This window comes from Anomalospiza imberbis, chromosome 1, assembly GCF_031753505.1.
Source record: "Anomalospiza imberbis isolate Cuckoo-Finch-1a 21T00152 chromosome 1, ASM3175350v1, whole genome shotgun sequence".
NCBI lineage: Eukaryota > Metazoa > Chordata > Aves > Passeriformes > Viduidae > Anomalospiza > Anomalospiza imberbis.
In genome coordinates, this window is record NC_089681.1 from 119,599,616 (window position 1) to 119,627,558 (window position 27,943).

General features: G+C 39.2%; 1 protein-coding gene and 1 long non-coding RNA gene across 2 annotated transcripts in view; one reads left to right on the forward strand and one right to left on the reverse strand.

The window, feature by feature from the left end:
- LOC137484615 (uncharacterized) overlaps window positions 1–9,683 on the reverse strand; it is a 40,105-nt gene extending 30,422 nt beyond the window's left edge. Inside the window, exon 1 of the long non-coding RNA XR_011004940.1 lies at window positions 9,392–9,683. This is a non-coding gene — a long non-coding RNA (uncharacterized lncRNA). The remainder of the gene's footprint in view (window positions 1–9,391) is intronic.
- Window positions 9,684–15,622: 5,939 nt separating this feature from the next.
- On the forward strand, window positions 15,623–27,874 carry SPMIP4 (sperm microtubule inner protein 4). The gene is given in 8 exon segments (XM_068187587.1): window positions 15,623–15,627; window positions 15,789–15,866; window positions 21,959–22,083; window positions 22,086–22,142; window positions 24,662–24,835; window positions 25,941–25,968; window positions 27,119–27,241; window positions 27,427–27,874. Coding segments are annotated over 8 exon segments (1,038 nt in total).
- The last annotated feature ends 69 nt before the right edge of the window (window positions 27,875–27,943 follow it).

Consider the following 27,943-nt stretch of genomic DNA (forward strand, 5'->3'; position numbering starts at 1 on the left):
TGGCTTTACTCAGAACTGTATCCAATTAAAATTTTAGTGAAAACCAACAAAAAATGGGTTTGTCTTAGAGTTGTCATAAAAATTATCCACTTAGATCCCTAGAGTTAACTGGTAGAAGAAATATTCTAGACTGGTTTTCAGATACCTCTGTAGGCTACCATTGTACTTGAAATACTGAAAAACAGACAGAAGTTATGACAGATTTCTAAACCCAAAACTTATTAAATGCTATTCAAGTTCATTCCATCCTTTTATTACCATCCTCCAACATGCTGATAGCGCATAAAATGAAATTAAAAGCAGAAGGGTACTTCCATTGTTTGCAGGTCTTAAAAAAGGAGTCACATGATTAAGACAGACATAGGTCAGAAAACCCTTGCACAGGAAAATTCATTTTGCTACATCCCAAATTTTCAGAGGCACCCAACTACTGCTTTGTCTCACACAGCAATACCTCAGCAGATAATTATTTAAGGCCATGCTTTCAACAGAATATTGCACCATGTGATCTCTTTTGTCCTCATATGTATTTGGTACCTCAGCCACACTGAAAGAAATGTTAAATAATGGAAACTGGAGCTAAACTTCAAATGCTGCATACTATAGCACAAATGCACAGACATGCAAAAATGCAATATGAGTGCTGTAGGGCACACAGAGCCATGAAACTGTCTTTGCAAATACCACATTTGTGCATATACAGCTAACAAGTAATAGATGAAAAATGGTTCAAAACCAGAAGCAACTATTAGGAATACTGTAAACCAAAACTTTGCTTGGGTTTTGACCCTTAGTTCCTAAAGCCGACCCACCTCACATGAAAGAAAGCATTCAATCAGTTTGCATCACTGAGATTCAAAGTACGTCATAAATCTCTGAGGAACTTTATATCAAAGTTATCAATTGAAAAGAGGTTTACAATTTGTGGAGATGCTTGCGGTGGGCTGATCCGGGGTGGACAAAAGGAGCCTACCAAAATCACCATATCACTTCCATCTTCAGCTGGACAGTTAAGAAAAAATATAACAAAAGTCTCATGGATGAAGACAAGGAAGATCACTCCCAAATTCTCTACCTCCACCTCCTCCCCCCCTGCAGTGCAGGAAATGGGGGTTGGGAATTGGGGTCAGTTAACCATTCCTTTCCCCTCAGGGGGAGGACTCCTCACACTATTCCTCTGCTCCAATGTGAAGCCCCTCTTTCTGGAGTCATTCCTCCATGGGCTTCTCCAGTATGAGTCCTTTGATGGGCTGCACATCTTCACAAACTGCCACAGTGAGTCCCTCCCATGAGGTGCTGTCCTTCAGGAACAGACTGTGCAGTGTGGGTCCCCTGCAGGGTCACAAGTCCTGCCAGCAAAGCTGCTCTAGCGCGGGCTTCCCACATGGGTCACAGCCTCTCTCTGGCATCCACTTGCTCTGGCATGGGGTCCTCCATGGGGTGTCGGGGGACAGCCTGCCCCACCGGGGTCTGCAGGATGCAGGGGGATCTCTGCTCCAAAACCTGGAGCACTTCCTATTTGGCTGAATTAGTGAAGGAGACCAGAGGGGAACTTTTAAAAATCATCTGCTTCTCTTAGCTGCTTAACTCTGTGGGTACTTAAAATACATCCACATCTTGGGGCAATAAAAGTGTTTGGAATTTATTCTATGGCCAATATGGAGAAATTTATTTGGAAAAGAATGGAGGCAAACTTTCTTTGAACTCTGCTGTTGAAGAGAGCAAATCAAGAAAAGCATAAAAGCACATGTTTGGTGCTGAGCTTGTCTTTGAGTGTAGTTACCATTTTGACTAAGTACCTGCTTGCCTTTAGAGACCATCATCAATTCTGAGAGGTGCAGGTTTGTCTGTCCCTCAAGACACATTTCAAATGAAAATGTACAGCCCAATTCAGCAGCTGACTTCTTTTGGAAGCTATGAAAGAAAAGTCAGAAGTTTAATTTAGATTCCTGTGAAGAAATTAAACACTAGAGGAGGTACTGCAGAGCAGCCTATAGTGTAGTTATACTGGGATCACATATGGCTTATGGACTCTTGAAAGAAGTGTGAACCCGGGTGATTCTGAATTGCTCTTGATGTGTCAGTCTGTGGTAAGAGCAGGGGAGGGGAAAAGAGCAGAGTTTTCAGAAGGTTTTTCCTGTGTCTGCTCAGCCACCACTGCATGTTTCTGGAAGTTCTGTATTTCAGGACATTTCCTACCAAATATGTTCTGCAAATATTTATACTGCATATGATTTTATGAACCCAGGGAGGAGGTGGAGGGGGCCTGGAGGATTTCAGAGCCCACCCCCATCTCAAATGTGCAACTAGTGATAAATTCTTTCTGGGTCTTATTTCCCTCTGCTGCTAAGTGCAGATGGTGCACAGTTTGGCACTGGGACAACATATGCAATAGTGATTTTCTTAGTTAACCCAGAAATCACCAAGGTGAGGATAGAGTAACTTGGGCTGACTGAAAAGGAGCACATAGGAAAAAGTTTGCAGGTAATGCATAAATTCAGGGGGTTTTTTTCCATTTTCCAAAGTGTAACAGAAAAATATTCTCATTTGTTAGTATTATTTGACAGTGAATAATCTATTCTTGTTTTTATAATACTTTTCTCTTAAATCACTATTGCATTATATGCTCTTACATGCATGCTACAAAATTTCTTGCCAGACCCTCACCAGCTAATAAGCACTGTGCATGCAGGTGTACCTATTCTGCCTCTGGATATGTGACTATCAGAAAATATGATAAGCAGCAGCCTTAACTGAAATGATTCAACCCTCTATAAGCCTGTAGTGGACAGCATTATTTATATATGGGGTACATGGTCACCTTGACACTGTATAGGATCTTTCTAAAACAAAAATTGGTCTTGTGATCTGATCCTGCCAACAGTCTGGGATAAATTTAAAGTAACTCCGGTGTAATCAGTGGATTGATTGACTGATTGATTGATTGATTGACATGATGTGAAAACTGAGTGCAATTTAATTTATAAATAAGTTAAAGATTCACTGAAGTTGTGGAGAAGCTGCCGCATGCAACTATACAACATTTTTCATGTGAACAGACCAAAAGTGGGGCACAGGCCCTAAAACTAAAGTAATTTCAGTCACTAGAAAATAAACGCTGTTTAACTGTTTCTTGTAACATGCAAGTCACAGCTTCATATTCTGGGTTACGACATAAACTACAAGAAGGTTTTGTAATTAATTTGATAATCTAAATAATCAACTATTATATTAAAATGAAAGATATATCTAAATACATTTTATACAGGAAAATTGACTCGGAGATACAAAACTTATGTATGTTCTCTAAAGTAAAAGCAATTTGCAATTACCTAAATGCGATTAAAGTCTGGAATTCTCGTCGAAGTAAAACTGCAAAATGGTCCGTGGCCACAAGAGGGCAGAAATAACATTCCTTGCAAAGTCCGGTTTTGGGAAGACTCGTGTATGCCCTTATAGAGCCTGGGATGTAAATTAACACGGGAAACTCCTGGAGGAGTTAGGAAAATGGAAACTAAAGCAGTAGCTTTACAAAATCTATCTCATGAGCTTTAAACCTTAACAAGTCTGGTCATCTCAACTTTCTGAATTTTAATAACCATTCCTAGAACAAATAAATTAAAAAAAAATTACAGTGGCATTTGACATGAAGCCTGAAGAGAGGATTTGTTGCAGTGTATATTAATCTGCCTATCAATGCTTTCTAACTTTTGCCTTTTAACACCAGCTTAAGGATAAGTATATGTATAATTTCTCACTTCAATAAACAGCTTGCTTTGGCTCTTTTTGGATCCGAATACATCTCTAGCCCTCACAATACTGTGAGAACTCCAAAAAACAAAACAGTGACAACTCCAGAGAATTATGTCTATCTTATTCACTGAAATGCTCACATCCCTCTATTTTTTTTCCACCAAAATTATGGGGGAAAACAAAAAAAAAAAAAATTAGATAAATTACTTTTCTCCCTATTTAGTTGAACTGGCCTCACCTTTTCTTGACCCAGTACTATGTAGGTAACATAGCTTTCTTCACTTAGAAATGATGTTTAAATTTTTGGTTTCCACTGGCTCTGTCTCATTTCACCATCTGAAGCATATTGAGTTTCAGTATGGAGGGGCTATTGGCTTACCTCAGCAAGCCTTCATCTTTTCTATATTAGTCAAGGGGAAGGTTATAAGATCCCTGCCCTGAGATCATATATGTACCACAGCTAAACACAAATTAGTATTATACCTATCTATGAGAGCCATCAAGTGATTTTTAGTTCCTGGGAGCAGAATATTTTGCTTAAGAAGGTGGATTATGCTTTCAGGTCCTTGTTGTAAAGCTCTTTCCTCTCTTTGCCCCAGAAAAAGGGATAGTTTTCTTTATCCAACTTTCCACTTAACTGCAAGAGCATGGGAACAACCTTGGACAGACCTTGAGTGTTGGATTATAGGTGCAAGCAATCAGCAGGGCAGTGGAGTAAGAGAGGAAAGCAGTGGGCAAGCTCTCATGAAAGAACATAGAGAGGTAGAAACAGAAGCACTACAAGGAGAACTCACTGCAGGACATTTTTAATATGCTTAGGTAGATAGTTGGAGTAGTAAAGTTGTCAGGCATGTAGCTGTCATTTTTAGGACTGGGTTGAAGTCACCGTTTCTTAGCTTTCCTGAATAGCCTAGGAAGAATTCCTGAATGATCATACTTCTTAATACCACCTCACTTCTGCTTTTGACTTCTGACCTTCACAGCATTTTAGAAGCAGAACTTGTTGTGGTAAGTTTATTCTCTATATTCTTCATGACACAGGATGGGACCAAAAGCACAAGAGTGTTTTACTTAGTCTTTGAAAAGTCTTTAAAACACACATTCATTAATTTATGGGCCCTACTGGGGTGAGTGCTGAAAGAGCTGGCTGATATCTTGAGGCACACTAAACCTTGAACAATCACAGCAACTGGGAGACATGTCTGAGGACTGGAAGAAAGCAAATGCCATTTATATCTTTGAAAAGGGCAGGGAGAAGGAGCCACAGAACTACAGGCCGGTCAGACTCATTTCCAGCCCAAGGAAGGCACAGAGTCACTCATCCTGGAAAACAGTTCCAGGCACGTAAAGGACAAGATGACCAGGAGAAGGAACTCATCAAGAGAAAGTAATGGTTGATCAACCTGATGGTACCCTATGATGAAAGGACAGACATGGTGAGGACAATGGACATTGTCTACCTTGACTTAAGTCATGCTTTTGACACTGTTCCCCATAAGACCCACACACAGAGAAGATGATGAATTATGGCCTGAACAAGAATGAAAACTGGCTGAATTGCTGGGCCCAGAGGGTGATGATCAGTGCTACAAAGTCTAATTGGAAGCCAATAATGAGCAATGTACCCCAGGAATCAATACTGGGGACAGACCTGCTCAATGTTGTCATGATTATCTGGGTGATGGGGCAGGCTGTATCCTCAGCAAGTTAGCTGATGATAGAAAATTGTGAGAGTCATGATGCTAACCAAAGGGATCTGAACAGGCTGGAGAAATGAACTGACATGCAATTCAACAACTCATGCAGTTCAACAAAGGCAAATGGAAAGTCTTGTATGTAGGGAGGAACAGCCCCATGCTGCGAGGAGGGCCAGCATGTGCTGCAGCTGACCAGCTGGAAAGCACCTTTGCAGGAAGGACTGGGGGTGCTGGTGGACACCAAGTTGGACAAGGGCCAGCAAACTGCCTCTACTAGAAGGAAGGGAAATGGTATCTGGGACTGCATGAGGAGTAGTGGACAGCAGTTTGAGGGAAGTGGTCCTTCCTCTCTTCTCAGCATTGGTGGGACCACATCTGGAGTACTGTGTCCAGTCCAGAACTTCCCAGAACAAAGGAGATGGAGCTACTGGAGCAAGTCCCATGAAAGGCCACTAAGCTAATGAAGGGTCTAGAACATTTCTCATATGATGGAAGGCTGAGCAAGAACTGTGCAGCCTGGAGAAGAAGAGGCTCAGGGAGGAGCTCATCAACATGTACAAACACCCTGAAGGGAGGTTGCAAAAGAAGATGGAGCCAGGCACTTTTCATTTGGGCCCAGTGAGAAGACCAGAGGTGATAGGCACCAACTGAAACACAGGATGGTCCATCTGAACATAAGGAAGCACTAAGCCTGTGAGGGTGACTGAGCCCAGAGAGGGTGTGATACCTCCTTGGAAACATGGTCATAGGCAGCCTGCTTTAGGTGGCCTTGCTTGGGTAGGGGTTGCACCAGGTGACCATCTGAAGTCTCCTCCCACCTCAAGCATTCTGTGATTTTGTGATATCCATCTTCCCCTGACACCACTCTATCAGCACAGGACATCCACTGTAGCCTGGTAAGGGAGCTATACAGAGATGTATCAAGGACCTTCATCCTCCCAGTTAGTTTTTCCCCAAAGAAATTCAGTAATGTGGAGATACAGGGGGCAGCAAGATACACAACTAAGGTACTGATAGATTTACTTGTGGGGGATGACCTTTTTGTGTGAAGATTCAAAGTGTAGAACTGATGTCCTAAGCCTTTTTCTTCCAGTCAGCACACCCTCTATAATAACAGCTGAGGTAGCTCATTCCCATTGTATCCTAAACCCACAACTCTAATTCTTCTATAGTATATTTTTGGAAGGAAATAACAGACATTTTTCTACAGTTGAGTAATTAATGAAATGAAGGAAAATATTCTGCTGAGCCTTTCCAAACATTCAGCTCTAGAGTAAGATGGAGCATGAAAAAGACATACTGATTTTTTTTTTTCAGAATATATTAAACTTGGGAACTCTGGAAATCACTGATACAGCTGTATCACTTGCACATGGCACAAGCATTAAAGCTTAGTTCACTTTAATATGATGGCCAAGTCACCCAGATTAAAAACAAATCAGTGGTTCAAAATCCTAATAAACCAATTACTGGCTCAACTGGTTATTAATAACACAATAGTGCATTTAATAGGTATTCAGAAAATGTATTTATGTATTATCACCTGTCAAAAGACTTGCTCCCAGCTTTTTTCACACTGCTTTTCCAAGAAAAGTAGGACCTCCAGCTAGTTTTGCTATTACTGGTGAAAAAAAAAAAAAAAAAAAAAAAAACAGAGAAACACTCTTTTCAAATGCATCCATTTATTTTGATGCCATTTCAAGCCAAACAAAAGACATATTGAGAGAAAAGAAAAGGTCAGCAGATCAAAATCTATCACCATATCTGTCAAACACAGGAAGGCAGAAACATCCAGCAAGCCAACTTAACCAGAATCCAAACTCCAACAGTGGTGGCCAGCTCCAGCTGTTTTGAAGGATGGTGTGAACATCACACACATGATCTTAGTAAAGAATATTGGTATCTCCAAGAACAGGAATAAAAATTGGCACTTCATGGAAATCTTGCTGCTGTGCTGCCTGCATTACTTGAATTCCACTAGGCTCAGCCAATTTGTCAAGAATTGAACCAGCATCCACAGGACTTCACTCAATTCTTCTCAATCAAATTTTCTGTAACAAAGTGTCTTGGTTTGTGGCTGTATTTATTGCTTTATTCAGGAGAGGTAAAACTGCACATGACCTACCTGTGTCTTGGATCCCAGCTCCCAGGTGTGCTCTAATAGCCTTCCACCCCATTCAACAGTTAAACACCTGCTGACATCACCAGCTGCCTCATCCTATGTGCTGCTTCCCAACACCCTCTTGCTGTGATGTCAAATACTACCAGAACACAGACCAAAGCACAGTCACAGTGCAATGCACTGAACAAGAAGGTAAGCTTATTTCAGAGTTCAGCCCTACACAGTTTCCTGTTAACACTTTTCTTCCAAAGAGACAGATAATAATGGTTGCGAAGACAGGGGTTGATCTCCAAATACTGTCTGCTGTGTTGGAATAATATTTCTTTAGGGTTCTGTAAGCACAATATTTGTTACATTTAGAAATCAGTTTTTACTTAGGTATCATTTCTCAAAATAATCATGTATAATTTTCCTATACCTTCCTACTTCCTCTCACTGGGAATTTTTCCTCATCAAAGCCTCCCAGTGAGATAATTCATTCTCTTGATCATGGATTTCTGAAAGCTCTGGGGCTGAAATGTGTATGATGGTGGCTTCTGCTTTGGAGAGATATCATCCTGAAACTACTGATTTCCTTTGTGGGTGATTTCCCCTGGATCAAAAAGGACTTGTGACTTTGGTCACTGAGCTAAAATCCCCTTGGATTCTTCTGCCAAGGAATTGGGCCAGTTTTCCAGGGAACAGAGCTGGACAGACAGTGTGGGCTCCTCTGCATGCACTGGACTGTGTCCAGAGAGCACTGTTCTTAGGGATTTCTTGACCCTTGTTCTGGGTCCTGCTCCTAAAGTGAAGTGTCAATGACTACAAACTTGAGGTCACCAAGCCAGCCACCTGGAAATGAACTCATTTTCTGGAGCTGAAGGCAAGTTTTAGGATTTGAATGGTGGTTTTGGACTAGTGCAGCTGCAGGGGTATAGGACATATATGTTCAGAACCATCTGATGAGGGAAGGTGGATTACTGTGAATCAGTGGTCCTGGTGCTGGTGTGCTAGGTAAGACTGCAGATAGGTTTAAGTCTGTATGTATAACACGGATTTGAAGTTGAGTGCAGTCAGTCATGATCTGGTGCTACGGATGATAGCTGAATGCTAGGAGACTGATGAAGTAAAACTGATGGCATAGATCCCTGCCTCAGTGGGCAGCTGCTGTCATGGAGTTGCAAAGAGAACCCATGAAATATGGGACCTCCCTTTATGTGCAACAGGCAGGGGCAAAAAATCTACTAGTCAAAGGCTCCGTATGTAATTCTGGCAGTCAGAAATAAATTTTGTGAGACAGGCTAATAAAGCTGGATAGAAAGGAAATTCCACTGGGGTCAGAACAATGTGGACTCAGATGTGTACTCAGAAGAGCATTGCATTTCAAGTTCTAGCAGAACCACAGCAGTTCTACTAGAAGGAAAGTCTGATTTCTGTTTCTTGCCCACTTGCAGATTATGGATCAACAACTCAGAGCATTTTTCTCATTGCAAGACAGTTGAACTTGAATCTGAGTCATCAGTGTAAGATTCCCATAGTGTTCATATAGATACCATAGCAGACCTACCCAATATTCTATAAACAGCCAGCATGATAGAATTAGTTTAGGTTTTTTCACTTGAATATGCTATATCAACTTATTTTCTTCAAAAACATATGGCTGAAACTCCAAGACATCCTGGAAGAATAACATATTTCAAATATTTTCAAATTACTTCCCTATTTTAATAAGGCAAAGCAAAATCTTTTGCATTTTACTAACATATATCAGAGAAAAAGAGGACTTGTTTAAAATATCCTTTTTATCAAAGCTTTGCCAAAGTCAGGATAGCAAATGTACCAGTCAGATGAATATAAATTGCTCCTTTCTCCTTGAGACTCTTCTCAGACTCTTCTTCCCATTGTAAGGTCCATACCAAAAGTCAGCAGATCATTATGTGCAGAGCAACACAGAAGTCTTAAAAGTACAACTCAAAATGTAAGGATGTAAAACAAAGGCCTCTCAGCCTTCTTCACATGATGAGCCTCTGTTTTTTAGTCAAAAGGAGTTTTGTCACAGTGTGTGGAAAGCAGAGTGAATTCAATGCTTCCCTTTGTGAACTTATCTAGCCATTATTACGCACTGTGCTTGTCATGGAGCAAGCAGGTTCCTGGGGGCTTCCCCAGGACTGTCCCAGAAGAAGCAGGCACAGATACAAGAAAGTGAGTGTTCTGCTGGCTCTTGGTGGATGGGAAAGGAAGCTGTGGTACTTCTTTGTCTACTTCATCTACCAAGCTGATGGTGTCTTTTTGAGAAGAGACTTTGTCACTGTGAACCAAAGCTTCATCTGATAGAAAGTAAAAGTCCTGGTGCTTTTGTCTTCCACAAGAGAGTAGCCCAAAGCAGGGGCAACTTGTTTAGATATAAATGCCTGCATGAAGTTCTGGAGAGCTCAGGGGTTTATACTGACCTAGTACAGCTCCTCTCCTCACAAACAGCTGATCAACCAGCGTTGAAATACAAATTTGTTAAGTGAAAGGAGGACTGAAGCATTTCCCCTAAGCCCAGATGCAGAGACAAAAACCATGGCAATTAAGGAAAAAAGTATTTTCTATTAAAAGTATCATGGGTTTAATGTCCTTTTCAGAGTGGGACTGGAAGTTTACAGTGCAACTGAATTCACCAAGTGAGATTTTCTGTGCATAAGTCCTTTCCTGTGCAAGTCCAAACTTTCTGCTCTTACTTGAAAGCTTATTTCCAGCTTCTGTTCATCAGTAACACAAAGCAATAGTATCACACCTCTTTAATCTGTTTCTTTTCATTTTGTTGTTATGTTTGTTTTATTTTGTAACCTGGTACAAATAACCAGTAGCAGTAGTAAAAGCAACCACTGTTTCCTGTAGACACCTGCCAGAATTAGGCAGAACTCATCTGTTTTCTGCTTATTATCCAGACACAGTAACAAATTCTCTGGTATTTGGTATTTTATCCTGCATCTTCCCCTAAAAGTTCAAATATTAAACATGATCACCTGCTACTGCATAACCTGCCCCAACACTACCAAGAAAATGAGGAACCTGAAGTCCTATCAAGAAAATTCAATTTGCATGTAGTACTAACTCCATTTCAAATTCCTTGCTTGTCCAACTGTCTCAAAAGACAGGTAAGAACAGAACTTGTAAAGGAAAATTATTCCATTAGAAGCATTTGATATCAATTTACTGTTACTGAAAGCATTTTCTCATGGTTGTTTTTCTGGCAAGACACATTTTTTTTTCTTTTTGCTTTAATGAAATAGAGAATCTTCTACTTTGTGCAATAGTCTGTCAGTCCCCCAGGAAATATGTTCATTACAGCTGAAAAGAGGACTGCTAAAATAAATTATACTGTGGCTTTAGCATTCAAAATCTCCTGAAATAATTTTCATAAAGAATAAAATGAACACAAATATTGCATTTATTTCTAATTTGAAAAAAATGGGCATATTTCACAAGTAATCACCAACATTTATCATGGTATCTACCCCTGTTGTAAACCTTTTTTCCCTAGATTACACTTTGACCTAGAATTACTGAAATAAACTTTTATATTAAAATTTAAAATTAAAGGAAGCTTGCATTTAGCTTTTGTAATCATCAGTATATAATCAGGAAGTTTCAGGAATCAATGTGTTTTGACTGTATTTTACAGGCTCAATTTTACTAATAGCTGGGGGGCAGGATATGGCAGAATTCCTGCAATTTGTAAAGGTATGGAAAGCTGAATGTCCATGCTGCTTGGCACTCATGACATTTTTTTTTATCTAAATTTGTATTTTTTTCCATACATAATGGATTCCAGAGTGAGCCTCAAGTCCTCCAATGTTCTTTCATATGAGATTTTATCTCTATTGTTAGCAAAATCAGGTCCTAGTTTCCAGCTTTCTGGCAGCCTTCTGGTTTACTACAATTGATAAATTCTTTCATTATTAGTAATGTCTCCTATCCAACATCTGAATTTCAGTCAGAATACTTTGATATTGAATTATCACGCCTGTCAAACTGTGTCTTGATGCCTCCCACTTACATATCTGCCCTGAGGCAAGTTTTTGTGCTATTCCTGGAATTGCAGGAATTTGATGAATTTCCATCTCCACTCTTTTAACTATTAATAGGCTTGGAAGTTTACTGAATTATAGATCTGATTTAAATTCTAATGAATATCCAGGAATGAATCATGTTAGCTACACAGGATACCCAGAAAAAGGAAAAATTAGGCAATGCAACAGCAAGGCACCTTTCAGATGACAACTATGTTAGACCCAATTCTGAAACACAGACATTAAATACACATAGCAAGGTTGTAACATTCTTTTCTCTGTAACCATGAAAATCTGTGTTGTAACACAGGTTTCAATCTACATTTATCTGCCTCTGTAAACACACCACATGAACTCACCAGTGCACCTGAAAAGAAGAGGGTTGCAGGTTTTACAATACCACATATTTTTAAAATGTTGCATTTTTTTTCCTAGTCACATAAATACAAATAAATAAATAAATAGGACAGTTGCTCTCAGCTTTTAAAAATAATTCATCCATTAATTTTATTACATTATTTTCTTGGACTGGGGCATTTGTTACCAATATTTGCATAGCTAGGCTGTGCCCCTGTATAACCAGAAGCATGTACGTATATTTGCATAATGCTAGGTTGTATATATATTCAAAGAAGGTATCCTATGTATTTTACCCTATCATCAGATAGTCGGATTCAGCATTGATATCCTAAGATTATGTGTATAGTTATTTATAGGTGTATTGGGAAACAGTTAATAAAAACAAATTCAGACCATCCTGCTCCAAAAAAAATTCAATTAATTCCAAATCTGTATGTTGCTCGGTGACTATGTCACTTGGCAAGTATTGTGGACTACAGGAGAAGATGTGTAGAGTGAAACAGTGGGTGCTGAGGATCTGAGGTGCACAAAAAATACATTTCAGATGCTCTTTACTTTGGATTAAGGGTCCATTTGTGGCTGTGGTACCCTCCTGGTATATTTCTGGGACACAGCTTTCAGATAATTACATCTATAAGGAACCCAGTTCATGTGATCCAAGATCAAGGTACTGCAGAACAGAGACCATTGGGAGATTCATATCAAAAGCGGAGTTCTGAATTAAAATGCCAGTATGAATAAGAACTCTCCTTCTAAGACCTGCTGGAAGCTGTTGGCAGCACACACCCTCAGATGTGTTGGCTTCATGCACTGATCAAAACAGTTACTGGAGGCCTTCACAAGCTCATAATTTAAGACACTGTATTCTTATACTCTGTTTTGAGATCCACATGACATATAAAACAAACCTGAAGGGAAAAATGCAACTTTTTAATAATAAAGAAGGCTCTAGCAAACTGATGATCTGATCCCAGAACTTCATATTTTTGGTATTGTGGGTTTTTTCTCCGAAGAGCCAGAAAGCTGGAAGTTGTCTGTCAGAATTCAGAATAAATCTACTACTGTGGAAGTTAGAAATCCTAATAGTGTCCATGAAATCATTGTCTATAGTGCTGAGACGCTTAAGGATTGTTCATGATAGACACTTTAAAAATATGTTCACCTTAGCCCTTTTTTGATAATCTCTGGGCTGAGACATTTTTTAATGTGTCATTGAGATCTCAAATGTCACTGGATCAACATCGGCTATAAATGTTTCTTTGGGAGAAGGAGACTTGTGAATATTTTAAGTTTAACACGGTCCTGTTTGAACTGACTAGATGGTCAGACCTTCATAAATAATGCTTCTCTTTTATGTCCAGGGTAAAGTGGTTGCTCTGCAGCTTGGTAGCCTATCGAGAGCAGCCAATATGAATGGTTTATTAATGTTTCCAGTGAGAGCTGGCTTAATGAATACAAACATCACAGCCACACAGGTGACTTGGCATCTGCCTGACTACTTCCAGACTAGGGGCAAAATTTTAGATAGAACTTGTAAGTGAATCCTTGTGTTCCTTCAGAAACTGAGAAACAGAAACAATTTCTGATACTCTATGGCACATCAGATTCTTATTTTGGTTCATCATACACATCAAACTGCTTGATTTCAAATGACACCAATGAATGAAAATGTACAGAGTATCCTCAGCCTCTAGCACATCCATGTGAGTGCCTAACACAGCATTCCTTCAGTATAAACTACAGCTATAACATTTCTCGTCCCTCTCTAGAGATGGAGAGGGGAAGTTTTCAAAGGCATAAATAACAAATTCTGAAATCAGTTGGAATTAGATGCTAAACCTTCCATCTGTGCTACTGCATATATTTGCTGCCCATATGCTCCTGAGAGTGCAGGTATGTATGTGCTGGCAGCTGATACTCAATAACACTGCAAGATGCACATGCTGCACATATCTATCACCCTCTTTCTCCCTCTCACTGATCAAAACATCCTCGACTTGACCCAACCTTCATTAAACAATTGCTAATTGCTGTTGCACTGACTTCTCCTAGTGACAGTTCATCCTAATAGCATTAGCCAGAATAAGCTGAGTAAGTCACAGTCATGAAAATAGAGCCAAGTAGTCATTGTTTAAAAGACTTCAGGTAACCATCACTGTTGCTGCTATCAAAAGACATTTTGGTTTTTGGGGTTTTTTTCCTTTCAGATATAAAGAGTTCAGGAAATTCCTTCATTGATACAAGCTTTCCTGAGAAGCAGAAAGGAACCATAGAGGACTTGCTCTACATGTACTGCCAGAAGACAAGTGAGCAAGGGAAAAGGATCTCCATATACATTTGTTAATGGATGTACACCTTATGGTACTGGAGAAGACCCTCAGCCAATGTAGGCTAGACATATACTTCTCACAGTCAAAATGTTTAAGTGAAGTCCTTTCACCAAGAGAAGCACCAGACAGCAAAATGGCTGGACAGCAATTTGGATTGAGATGTACAAATATCTGCATGGGCACTTTAAGCTTTTATTTTTTTCACAATGCCCTAAATATCAATGTGGAAATATATTGGTACTCACAAATCTCTACACAATATTTTGCTGGAACATTTGAAGTTCCAAATTTCCACATTTATTTTTTGTCCATCATTTGAAAACTATTTACTGTTGGCTCTTGTCCCAAACACCCTTCCTGAACTTAGAGATTTCACTTTTGGCCTAATTTACAGTATCCCCAAATACCATAGGCATAAACATGAAAAGTCAGTGCTCAGCTTTTTCAGAAAGCTGTTGTAAAAGAAGAGATATGTCTAGGAACAACAGCTGAGGAACTGTTGGGGAATGCTTTTGTTCTTTAAAATATACTGAGGTTGGTGTCTCCAGTGAGGTGGTGAAACCAGTTCCAAGACTTATTTTTCTTCATGACAGCATAACTTAAAAAAAAAAAAAAAAAAGACTGGCTAATAGAAAGATAGGTAAATGATGATGCCAAATCTGTGTTGTTCAGACACTCATGTAGGATTCAGATCACCATTACTGACTTACAAGAAAGCTTTGAAAGTAGAGCACGCTGCTTAAGGCTGACTCAGAAAAGTCCAAGGATAGCCTTCAGTCCTGCAGCCTTTCCTGGACCGCAGGAATGGAAGATGCAGACTAGAATGTCAAAGAGTTAAAACATGACTCAAAGACTGGAAACTTGCCTTCCTGTCCTTGTTCTCCTCTTTGTTATCACAAGCTAACCTTTACATGAAATATTCTCAGAATATCTCAGTTGGGAAGAGACACATATAGATCACCAAGTCCAACTGCCTGACTATCTAACACTAAACCATGACCAAGAGCACTGTCCAGACGCTCCTTGAACTCTGACAGACTTGGTGCCATGATCACTCTCCTGGTGTGTCTATTCCAGTGACTGGTCACCCACACTGTGGAGAACCTTTTCCAAATATCCATCCTGAACTTTCTCTCACGGACCTTCATGCCATTCTCTCATATCCTATAATTTTTGGCTACCAGAGAGAGGAGATCAGCACCTCTGCCTCCCTTGAGGAAGGTGTAGACTTTGTGGAGGTCAGCATTATCAGGAATGCTCAGCATTATCAGGAACTTTAAAGTCAGGCACGCGTGCTCAGCACATCTCAAAATCCAGCCCTGCATGATGTAGGTTTTGAAACACATGATAATTTCCAAACTGGCAGCATCTATGAGTTTTGATATTAGCAGTCCCCTGAGAAATCAAGACAAAACCATACCTATTTATTTGGATTTTTATAAGGAAATAGAGCATAAGCTTTATAAATTTATGTGTTTCCTTTGCACAGAGGCCTTCCTACTGAACAATACTATGATGTCACTCAGCTGGCAAAAAGAAAGAGTGATGTGTGTATGAATGATGAACTTTAAGTTTAAATTTTCAGTTAACCAGATTTGAAGTTAGAGAATACAGCAGCAAACTGAATATTCTTTCTACTCTGATGATACAAAGTGCAGCTATGATATGAAATCAAAGGGCCATGTTCTGTGAAAAGGGATTAGCTAGTAACAAAGGACAGCAAACACAGAAATTCAGAGTACAGCATCGTGCCACATCAGTTCAAGTAGCTCTTCAACAAAGATCTCTGAATTTGCTTTATAGGTTGCCTATATTTATCATCTAGTAACACTCAAAAATATTAGCCTTTCTACTTTTTAGAATTCAGATCAAACTGAAGTAATCATGACATCAAATGTACTTCAGTCCATTTTTCTCATACGTATTTATACATATGTATTTTTGGAGGAGGCTTGTCAGGGATTATTTTCCTCATTAGTGCTGTTCAAGAGGTATTTGAGTCAATCTAGGTGCTGTGGGAGTTTTGCAATCCAACATTTTGCCACTTGATGGCACCAGCAAAACACTTGATCAAAGTACTGGGATTTTAGATCAAGGTCGTTTGAAGCATAGATGTAAATTCTTCAAAAAGAGAAAATAAACAACCTCTTATATCAGCATTGATAAGTATATTGGAAATCTGAGAATAATTCTGTGATGATTTCACAGAATTTAACTTTATTTTAACTTTTATTTTAACTTTATTTTAACTTTATATAAAGTGAAATTTCACAGAATTTAATTTTACAGGGCTGTGAGGTGCATTCCTCATAACAGTTGCTCACTGGTATGGGTCATCCAGGTACACAGGCTGAGGAAGAGATGACAGCACCTTTCTAGGAATTTTCTTCCTTAACAGGAAGCAACCAGAGACTGCTGTGGCTCTGTGCCCTTTTATCAGCTATATAAGGAGGAAGGAGATTTTACAGGAGTAGGTCAAATTCTGCCCTCCATACACACTGAAAAGTACATAACCTTGGACTCTGAATGTTTGGTCAACAGATCATTAAAATGCTTTATGCGTTATTATGCACTCACATCTTAACCTGAAATATTCTGGGTCTCTAAAAACATTTTAATTTGTCCTAATTTAAGCATTTTCTTTCCCTATAATATTCCATTTTCTTGGTCTTTAAAAGACCTTTAAATTGAAGGAAAGAATGTACCATTTTAAACAAAAAGTGAAATACATACACAAAAAGTCTTCCATGTTCGTAGTCCAAGGTCTTTCAGAGCAAATATTCTTCATGCCATCAGGAACTATTAAATGGTGACAGCCACATGGAACCTGTCCTGAAAAATACACTCTCAGTGGTGCTAAGCAGACCTACCTGGGAGTCATTAACACTAAGTTTATTTACCTTATAGCCTGTGAGGGCTCCTTTGAGCCATTACTGTCTTTTGTGGGAAATGAATTACAAGGTATTTGCAACAACTCTTTTCACTTTCATGGACCAACAATACCTTTGCCTTAAGGATGAACACTGTCTATCCTTGTGCAGTTTTGCACACTGGAATCAATCACTGACTGTGCAGATGTGCTTTGCTGAGTGCACTGGCAGTGGGTCACATACGTAAGCCCTCCCAGTCAAATGTACCGGAGAAAAGTGGTTTCCTCCTCACTTCTATAGGTGTAGTGGGTCCTCAGGTTCACATCAAACAAGACCACAAAAACTGGGAAAGGTGTTGAAAAAAAACACCTTTCAGCCACTGCCAAGAGCCTTAGTTATACACACACACATCAGGCTAGAGCATTGACAGCTGTCCTTCCACAGACAAGCCACACCAATAAGGTTTCCAGCAGGTTTAGTGACAGCATAAAATGAATGAAAATTGTTTTGTTAAGTTTTTTGGGTCTTTTTTTTTTGGGGGGGGGGGGAGTTTGTTTTGTTCTTTTGGTTTGTTTTGGTTTTCTTTTTTTTTTTTGCTTTGCGGGTTTTTATATGGTTTTGCTGTTTATCATGCCACAAAGTATTTACATTCCTCTGGCTGTCTCCCAGATCCTTGACCCATGGTGGTTCCCAGACCTGCAGATTCCTGACGAAGCAGGATTTAAGGTTAGGCAAGATAAGTGATTGCCTCCCTTTGCAAGAATAAAAGGCTGCAGAGAAAGTCAATTTACACATTTAAAACAATTTATTCTCCAGTTGTAATTTCCTTTCTGTTAAAATTGGCAAGAGTGATACATCTGATTCTCTTAAAAATTTACAGAATACATGGGAAAGTAACAGGAAAGAGAAGCAAAATGTTCTCTGGCCTGATCTAGAGAAAAAGGTGAAGGTCATGAGGGTCCCCGTGCTGCATCCCTTTCAGGCCAAAACCACACTTGAGAAAAGAAACAGATCTTTAGAGGCCCCTAGCATGTGTCAGAGAGTAGGAAAGTAGTACCAAGTGGGAGACCCTCATGAAGGTCACACAGGTTCCAATATGCTTCTTATTACTACTACTGAACAAGTGCATCTCTCCACTAAGTGCTCTGCCATTATGAGGGAAGCTGCAGAACTACTGCACAGAAGCCAGAGTGTCCATAAGGATACTCTCTCATGTGAAACTTAATTTCTGCCTATTTTATCAAAAAGTGCTTGAAGAGTGCTCATAGTACACTTGTTGCTAGGAAAATGGGATGGTGTTCATCTGCACAGCTCCCTGGATTTGTTCTGGGCCTTTCCAAACTGGGAGGATAAATCCCTCCACCACAAACCTTGACTTCTTTTCAGTAGACAAACTCCATATGCTCTTTGGTCTCATCATAAAGGGGCAGATGATATAATACCAAGCAACTGTTTCTTGTGTGATAATGACAGATTCCAGGAAAAGTCTAATAGAACTCCAGTGAAAACAGTGCCAAATTTTAAAAATTGCTAATATTTTACTTCCTTTCCAGAAAAAGCTCTACCTTTCTTCTTTCTCTTCTGCCTTCCATTCTGGGCGGCTTCAGGCTTGATTAAACAGTATGAGTTTTAAAAATATAACAAATATTCTTAACAGCCATCTACCCTCAAAAATGCAAAACTTTGCTCGCTGTTACAACCTGAGCTCAGAAACCTTCTCTAAATCATGGCAGTCACGAAAATGCACGTTCATCCTTATTTTATTGCTGTCTTAAGTTTATATGTTAAAAAGAAAAGTGATATACAGTGGTAGTTAAGTAGTTCTGCCATGCCAGAGCTCAAAGCAGATGACTGTCCTTATTTATGTCTATGTGTATCAGCAATATGCCCAGTTATTGCAGAGAAAAATGTAGCAAGTCACACTGTAACACAACAAAACAGAAATTGAAAATACTTCTTAGTATTTCTTTTCAATACACATTCCATCACAATAATACAGCTGTAACAGAAGGTGAATTGAATAGAAATACTAAGAAGTATCCTACATATCTACAGCAGTGGTAGATATACACCAGTTCTAACAGTAGAAATAAACAGAAAATCAACCAGAATGGTTGATTATGGAATAAACATTCAAAGATTGCTGGTCTATAAGTGTGGCATTTCTATAAAGGCTTCCCATTATTAAGACAAATGTGAACTTTGAATCAGAGTCCTAGTTTGTTACAAATGCAACAATATACAAATGGTTGCCAGAATTCAACACTTTAAGTCCTGTTATCTTTGAAGTATCAGACATTAAAAGTAGATCTTTTGTTCAGCTCAGCTGAGGCATGAGTTATGCTGGCACAGCAATTTGTAAGATATCACACCTCATGCTGATTGCAGTGAGTCCACAGCATCACAACACAGATTTCACAATGAAGTGCATGATTTCTGTATCTCGTATCAGAATGTGTGAATAAAATTGATCTGGCAGTTGAAGCTTATCTTTAAAATACCCATATTAGTATGGGAAGAAATAAGCACATGACTGTATTTAAACTCCTTTTTGTGAAGGGACTTATTTCCTCTTTGCAGCTCTGCAACACCAATCTTTATAGAGATCAATTCAATGATGGAGTGGCCCAGTTGCACCTTGAGTCACAGATGACGTGGGGAGAGCTTGAGTACAGCTCCCATGTCACAGCTGTGTCATTAACCAGGCTACTGAAAAAAACCCCAGCTATGGGAGGAAGAGAGCTCCCACAGGAACTGCTAAGGCTGAAGTGATGGGATCCCTGCAGGGCCTATAACATCCCAATAGTTCTATGTCCTCAAGCTGAGCAAGGGGAGGAGCCCTGAAGTTACCATCACCTCCTGCTTGGAAATGAATCTGGGACATCCCTCTTCTCACTGAGGAAAACAAGAGGTTTTAGCAATATGCAGGTTTTGGTATACAGCTTTTGAAGAAACAAGAAACGCTGTGTGTGTCTTATGAAATGCACAAAATTTTGGAGCTCTAGGTGAACTACTTAAATTAGCCCAGTGATACTTACTTCAGAGATTTGTTTTATTTTTTATTACACCAAAAAGAACCATTAAGCAAATAATTGCTTTTTCAACCTTAGATATTTTTCTGACTTGGTAAAATTGCCAAGAGACTCTTAGCAAGGCTAGTGATTAAATTCTTGCCCTTTAAAGTTAGTGTTTTATTTTGCTTGCCTTGAAATAAATAAGTCTCCAAGGTAAAATATAAATAATGTATTAGCATGGTATGAGGAGGTAATTTCTCTGCAAATATAAACAGGGTATGTTTTTTGTTTTGTATTACTGATAAAAGGAATTTTTTAAACTTTATTTTTTATACTAATAGTACATACCATTGCTAACTAATATAGAGTTTATTACACAAAAGTCTAAGGAGATAGATTTTTTTTTTTTTGCCTTCTGTTTTAAAAACACATTCCACACATCACATGTTCCTGATGTCTTTTCAGTCTTTGGCACCTGGCAGCACAAAACATTCCCCATGTAATGAGTGGTATCAGTAAGAACACTGCCTGCACTGCTTACACATTGATTTGTCCCTAATTATACTGACTGCACTGATTCAGATAAAGTGTGGGAGATGCAAATGAGAGTGGGTCACTTCAGCTAAGCTATTACATTTCTTCCCTAATAGAGGCTTCCCAAACCACCAGACACTTTGCCTAGGTACATTTCACCTGTATCTTACCTTTCCTTAATGAAATGAAAGGGCAAGTTGTTCCTCTCACAGTCATAATAGCATAGTGCAGGTTCCTTGGCAATAAGCAGCAGCAACACTATGAGGCACAAAAATCTCTCTATCGAACAGAGCAAGCAATGATTAGGTTTAGAGGATTAGCAGTGTTTACTTAACACACACACTCTCCTAACCAATACTGATCTTGCTGACTTGCCTATGGGCTAATTGGGTTTTCTTGGCTGTGGTGTTCATGGCCTCTTTACCTACTGTGAATTAAAGTGTTTGAGAGCAACTCTAAAGCACAACTTCTCTCTTATAAAGCAGATTTATGAGAGAGAAGCCTCAGAAAAGTCCAGCTTGGTAGGAACTCGTTATGTCATGACACACAGCTCCAGGAACTAAATTAATCTGGCTCCCGTACAAGACGGTGACTTTGCTTTACGCAGCAGCTGGGGGAAGGTGTTTGCTCTCAGCAAGCTGCTGTATGCAGTGCTGCTGAAGTTAAATTAATCCAAACAGGGATTCATTTAACAGGTTAGTCTTTCTTACTGGAATAAACCGCTGCTTTAGTTTTCCTCAGATTTCATGATTCTCCTGATTTTATTAAGTCCTAAATTACTCTATCATTAAAAATTTATAGCTGAAAAGAACAGCCACAAGAACATGGGCACTCCATGAAGTCCCAGTTGTCAGTATCCCATAAAATCTTCAGTCAAGCTTTATCCTCCTTCCTCACAGAAATAAATGTCATCTTAGAGACAAATTTTGATTACACAAGCACAAACTCAGTTACTATTAATTGGAGCTGTGCAAGAATCTTAAATTCCCTTAAGCCACATAAAAGTAAATGAGAATCAGTATGATTGATCATGTAAAAAAGCTGCAAGAGAAGCATCACTGGGAATTCTTTGTGGGGTGGAAGCAAAAGGGGATTAAAAACATAAGATATCAATTTTTTGGTTCTCACATTTCTCCCCATCCTTGCAAAGTGCTATATTTAATCTAAAGTTCAGTGAAATGTGAAATTAGGAAATTTTCTTTCTTTCTGTCCTTCTTCCTGACAACTTAAACCAACCCAAGACCATTGTGCCTGCCATTTTCCTCCTCTCACCCCTATCCTACACACATTTCTAGGTACACCATGTTCCCAAACTTCAGGTCACCTGAGGGTTGAGACACTGGAATCAATTCAAGCAGTCATCAACCCTCCATCTCAGTATCTCTAGCAAGACTTCTGACATGGTTGTTCTGAGGAAGACCAGAGGTAAGAGAGAACTCCACTGATTTACTCTTTATTCTTGAAACTTACTTAAAAACACTATGACAGCCATGGCTCTTTTCTGCTGAAGTTTAACAGAACCTGACTACATCAGTGGTCAAGGTAAGCACCTTGGCTTAAAATGAAGCTATATGTGCTGATAGTTGCAGTCTAATAAAGGATGTCTCAGCACTGAGAATAAAAGCAATTTGTGGCCCCCTTGTAGCCTCAGAAGCCAACAGAGCTATTAGCACAGCTGCCATTCCACACAAAAGCATGATGGATCACTTAGCGCGTCTGATATCTTCTGCCAGACAACTAATTCTCCACAGTTCAAAACAGGGAAAGAAAAATGAAAAAAAAAATCATCAGTGGGACCCAAAAGTAGCATTTTTTGACCCAAAGTCATGCCTGCCACCTGCATTGGGGTCAACAGAAATACCCGTGAAATAAGAGCTGAATGATTTAAAATTTTATCACGACACAAATAATAGAACAAGATCCAGAAAGAAAAAACAATTCTTCCTACCCCTTATGAAGTCTGAGATGAAACACTAGAATTCACTATTTGCAGAACACTATGTAAGCCATCACGAGGTATTTGTTTTTAACCCCAGCACCATTTTACCCTGCGAGCGTTTTATGTAAAATATTGGAGTGAAAGGGCATGAAATTATTGTTCTTAGCTGACAGGTACTTTGTTTCAGAAGACTTCCAAGATCACCTGCATGAACTGATGAGGAGCACTTGGCAGCTACTGACTACACAGGGTTAGGGGGAATTTGGGACAGGAAATAGCCAGCCCCTCTGTGTGCCATGGCAGTGCTTGTCAGGAAAGGTTTGACAGCAACTGTTTGAAACAGTAAAAGCACATGCTGTCGTGGATAAGAAGCTTCTCAGGAAAGTAAAAGCTGATAAAGTTAAGTGGGAGGTCAATTTGCATTAATTAGCTGCCATTCCCAGTCATCAATACAATGCTGTATATTTATATAATTAGGTACATGAGTGATTTTAGTGAAGTATTTGTCCATCCAAAACCAAAATCCTTCCACAGAATATGTAATGCTAGGAGTAGTCATTTTTGGTCAGTTTTCACTGATCACTGGCTAATTTAAGAAAAACTAATCACATATGAAGGTGAACTTACAAAGCTTATTTTTGCACAACAGGACAATCATCAAGTCTATTTCCAGCAACGTTTAACAGGTTTGGAATCATCAGCTAAGGGGACAGTTACCATGGGCACTTAGGAAATACTTTAATTTCATTTGCTGTTCCTTCCATATGTTTTGACTTTTTCGGAGACTGGGACACTCCAGTTCTCATGGCTGAAGGAGAAATCCCTGGTTAAATACTGATAACCCAGACTACAGTCCAGTGACTTTTACCAACAGAAGGTTGTGCTTAAAAGCTTTGTGTCTTTTCCACATCTCTCCTTTACAAAACTCATATTATCTATTATGTAATTCATGCTGGCAGCATCATTGTGAGGTAAATAAGGAAACAAGAGGCAGAAAGACTGGAGAGAGAAAAAGTGGTGACAGAAACAGGGTTGGAAACTAATTCCACTGCAGTTTCATTTTTAAAAGACATTTAGAAAAACTTAGTTATTCCTAATGGTGACTTTAGGAGTTCAGAATGAGCTTCACAATTCATTAAGCTTTAGAGTCTACTGTTCCTGTTTGTAAAAATCATGCACAGAAAATGAAATAAGAACATTCACTGCTGGTGTGTGAATCAACCCAGAGCTCCTGCAATTGGCAATGGGAAGATGGCTTTCTGCAAAGGAAACTTTTTTCTGGAAATAATCGAGCTCTCAGCTGCTTGCCACCACCTCTTTGCCTGGGACAATTAGATTTCCAGATTTAGTGGTGCAGATGACCACGTAGAGTACTTCCACTAAGACTTCATCACACATCACTGGGTTAATTGATGCTGATAAAATAGCTGATCTGGTCTAATCCTGCTGATTTTGTACCAAAAGAGTGAAGATGAGTTCTGTCTGCACATCCATCAGACTAGTTTCCAAAGGCAAAAGAGACATTAGCAGAAGCTCACAGAAAGCACCTCTCCCACCATCACAGCTGTCTTTATAGTGAGCATTCATCTACAGCTAAAAATGCAGATCCATCTGTCATTCTGATCAATGCAGATACAGTGTTTACAGATGTGGTACTGGAAACAGTAAGAGGCAGTTTATTTTAAGTCAGTTTATAATTGTGACTTCTACAAAAAAAGAGCTTACATAGCTTTGCCTGTCTACCGTATGTGACTATCATGAGAACTTGATTCCAAGTTATTTGACCCGAGTTCAGCATAACTACCTACCTGTTGAAACTTCCACTTGATTACTAATACTGCAGTAAATATATTTTCCCACCAGATTTTAATTTTATTAGCATTTGCTAAACAGATAACTGCGGGAGAGGATGGTGACCACATGTTATTTCAAGTCTTTAAAATAGTCTTCCCCATAAAGCACAGATATTTGTTTTATACCTTACCTGTTTCTTCTTATCCTTCAGCTTTCCAAGTTTGTCGAAGAAAATGGTCAAATATATTATCCAAATCCACCAAAGATAGTGGCCCCCAACCCCATTTTAAAGAGCTCAAATATAACTTTTCTCCAAAAATAACCAATATGCTACAAAACATTGAAAGGGCTCTGGAGATCACAACATACAGCCAGGTCTTCACAGGTAAGCAATTTTTATTAAATTAATTTAGTTGGGATAGCAATGTGAGACCACAAATTGTTAGCTCCTAAATTTCTCAAATACATTGATTTTTTGTCATTTAGTAACAAAGGACACATAAACTGTAAATTATCTGAGGTTTTTCAGGGGGATTGTGGTTTAGTCCTGATTTTCCTAACCCATAAAAATGTGTGACAATAAAACATGTCTCTGTTTAGGAAGAGTTCCAATATATTGCCTTACGTAAAAGCAGTTTGCAGACTGACTGGAGAACTAGGTGAAGACACAGAACTAATAAATACTGGATTTACTAAGAATCTCATGCTTCCACCACAAGTAATATTGGCAAGAGTATTATCAAAATCAGCTGGCAGAATTAAGCCTTCTCTTTGACAATACTTAAGCACAGGGCAAAGCTCACTCTAAAGCAGAGGCAAAAGTTCAGAATACTAAATCAGTCCTGACACAGCTGGTTGACAGAATGGATTAATGGCTTCTTCGGGGTTTGCAGAAGGGGAAGTTACTGTGATTATCTGCTTACTTTTTATCTTACCACTTTAAGTCGGCACCAACACACAACAGAAATTCAAAAGACCTTTAGCCTTGGGCAGTATGTGTAAGACTGTCCATAAAATGAGTTGGCAGCTGTCATGTGAATGGGGACAATCAGGAAAGTCTGACTGAACTCACCAATTTATTGTCCTTATTGCACTATGTGTTTGATAAGCGACTTATTACCATTGCAGACTACTGCTTCCTTACTAACCATAACAGTTTAAGTTTGGCAGAGTTTCTATGATTTATACTCCTCCATTTGCATGAGTGATTTGCCTTTCTTCCTCCAGGGTGCACCAATAACATCAGCAGATTCAATTTTAATGCCAAGATTTACTCTTAAGGAAGTATAAGACTATATTGAAAAACTCTGTGTTTGTTGTCTTCAACACTTTTTATATTCTCTGTGACCTGTATAAAAGTGAAAAGATATTATCGGCCTTAAATGCTACTCATGCAAGCAGAGCATAATGTGGTATATAAGCAGAGCAAATCAAGTTGAGAGTTGTGTTTTGCTAATGCATCATAACTTGTGATGGCTTTATATACACAGCTCTGATTGATTGCAACTCTAAGCAATCGTAACTGACTAAGCAATTCTGCAGGTAAAAGAGAAGGAACACATTCCTGCTCTGCTGGCTTTACAGCACTTTGTCCTAGGGTGCCTAAACCAGAACACGCTTCCAGATTCAAACTGCATGGACTTACATAAAGTAGGGCAACTAAGTAAGATGCTGTCATTTTCTTAGTTATAGTCCCAAATGGCCCTGGATAAGAAATCCCCAAACTGTCCTGCTTTTCTTCTATTGGATTAAAACAAATCAAAGTAAGGAAATCCCTTCTGATTTACATTTTACATTTTCTGGTATATTTACAAATTTCTGATAATTGAATCTCTGTATCTGAAATGGAAAAGCTGTCTAACTTTTTTTTTCAGTGTAATGAAAAAAAATGTTTGCTTTATGATAATGAACACTTCAAAGCACATTTCAACAGTTTGTCTCTGGAAATGAAAATCCAGACTAGCACCTTATATAATTCAAAACTGAGCAGTTTTATTGCACTCTGGCTTCCAAAGTGGGATTGGCAGAGGCCTATCCTGGGCAATGCTGATTTACCTCAACAACACTCATCCCCTTAAATCATACATATGTTGAATATCAAACACTGAGATTGTTCAGAACAGCAACTGCTGAAGTTCATTCTTTAGCTATGGGACTCAAATGTACTTTATGTTTGAACAGTTCCTTTGGCTCTGCACCAACATCTAAAGCCTCAACAATGCAAAAGATTCATAAAGGTTAACAGTAAGTCAGCAGGGGATCAAACTGTGGTTGAGAAAGCTAAAAAGTCACATGCAAGTGAGCATCCTAAAAACCACCTGTAACTGTTCCTAAAAGAGGTTAAAACCACACTGATTCAAGTCACCATTTATACGATCACTCATTTGGGAAGACACATGCTTATAGAAGAAAGAAAAAAACACAAGACATCTATACCTATTTATATCTTATGCACCAGAGTGGAACAGAATATTTAGCTCTCCAAAGCATAAAGAGTGACTCTGAGCTCCCTATATGATGGAGCAGTAGTGAAGGTCTGGGCTGTTTCTCTTAACTGAGTGACCTCTGTGCCTTTTCAGGGCAGTCAGGGTCAATGGTCTGCTAAAATAAGCAGCCCCTGCTAAGAGACATAGATGGCAGTACAAATCCTGCTACTTTCTTCATACAGAAACATTTCTGCTGGTCTGTCGCAAGTGAGATCTCCTGAAGGGTGCACTGCATGCTTACTTCAAGGTGGACATCCCCGTTAATCAATTCTCCAAAAACAGTTCTCCTTCAGATGCCCTCACCTGTACTCAGCATTCCCACTGTTGTCACCAGCTACTAAGGCACAACGCTGAGTGAAATAAAAAGAGCAGCCAGCCTAGGTCAGCAGGGCAAAGTGACAGAAAGCACAGACCAGAAATGGGATGTGAGCCAAGAGCAGGACACTCTGTCTCAGACATGCTACCAGAAAGTTCCTTATCTTGATTCAAGCCCAACAATAAACAACCTTCTGAAGATCACTGACATGTTGCGAAAAGAAGCACTGTAGAGGCGGCAGCTTTCAGGAAGGCCCAAATTTGAACCCCTCCCAAAATCTGCATGTTCACTTTCCTACAAAGACTTCAAGTCCAGATATTTGGATCAACATACAACATGGGAAAACCCAGTTAGCCTAAGTAAGCCAAGCTTACCACTGGATGTAAAGCATGAGGAAAGTGGAATTTTGTTGCACAGACTTTGCCATCAAGAAACATGTCTGCCTGCATGGAGACCAGAGGATGGGCCAAGAGAGATAACACTGATTGAAAGGATCCCCAGTTGTGAAGTTCCTCAGCTCCAGACAGGGCTGATAGAGCTGCAACATTCCTTCTCTATGACAGCAGCACAAAAACATTTACATGATTCCTTAAAAAGAGAGAGAAAAAATCCTCACAGATAATACTCCTGAAAGAGACACAAGAACTATGGTTTCAATGATTTTTTATTTCTTTAGCTGACACATTTTTTA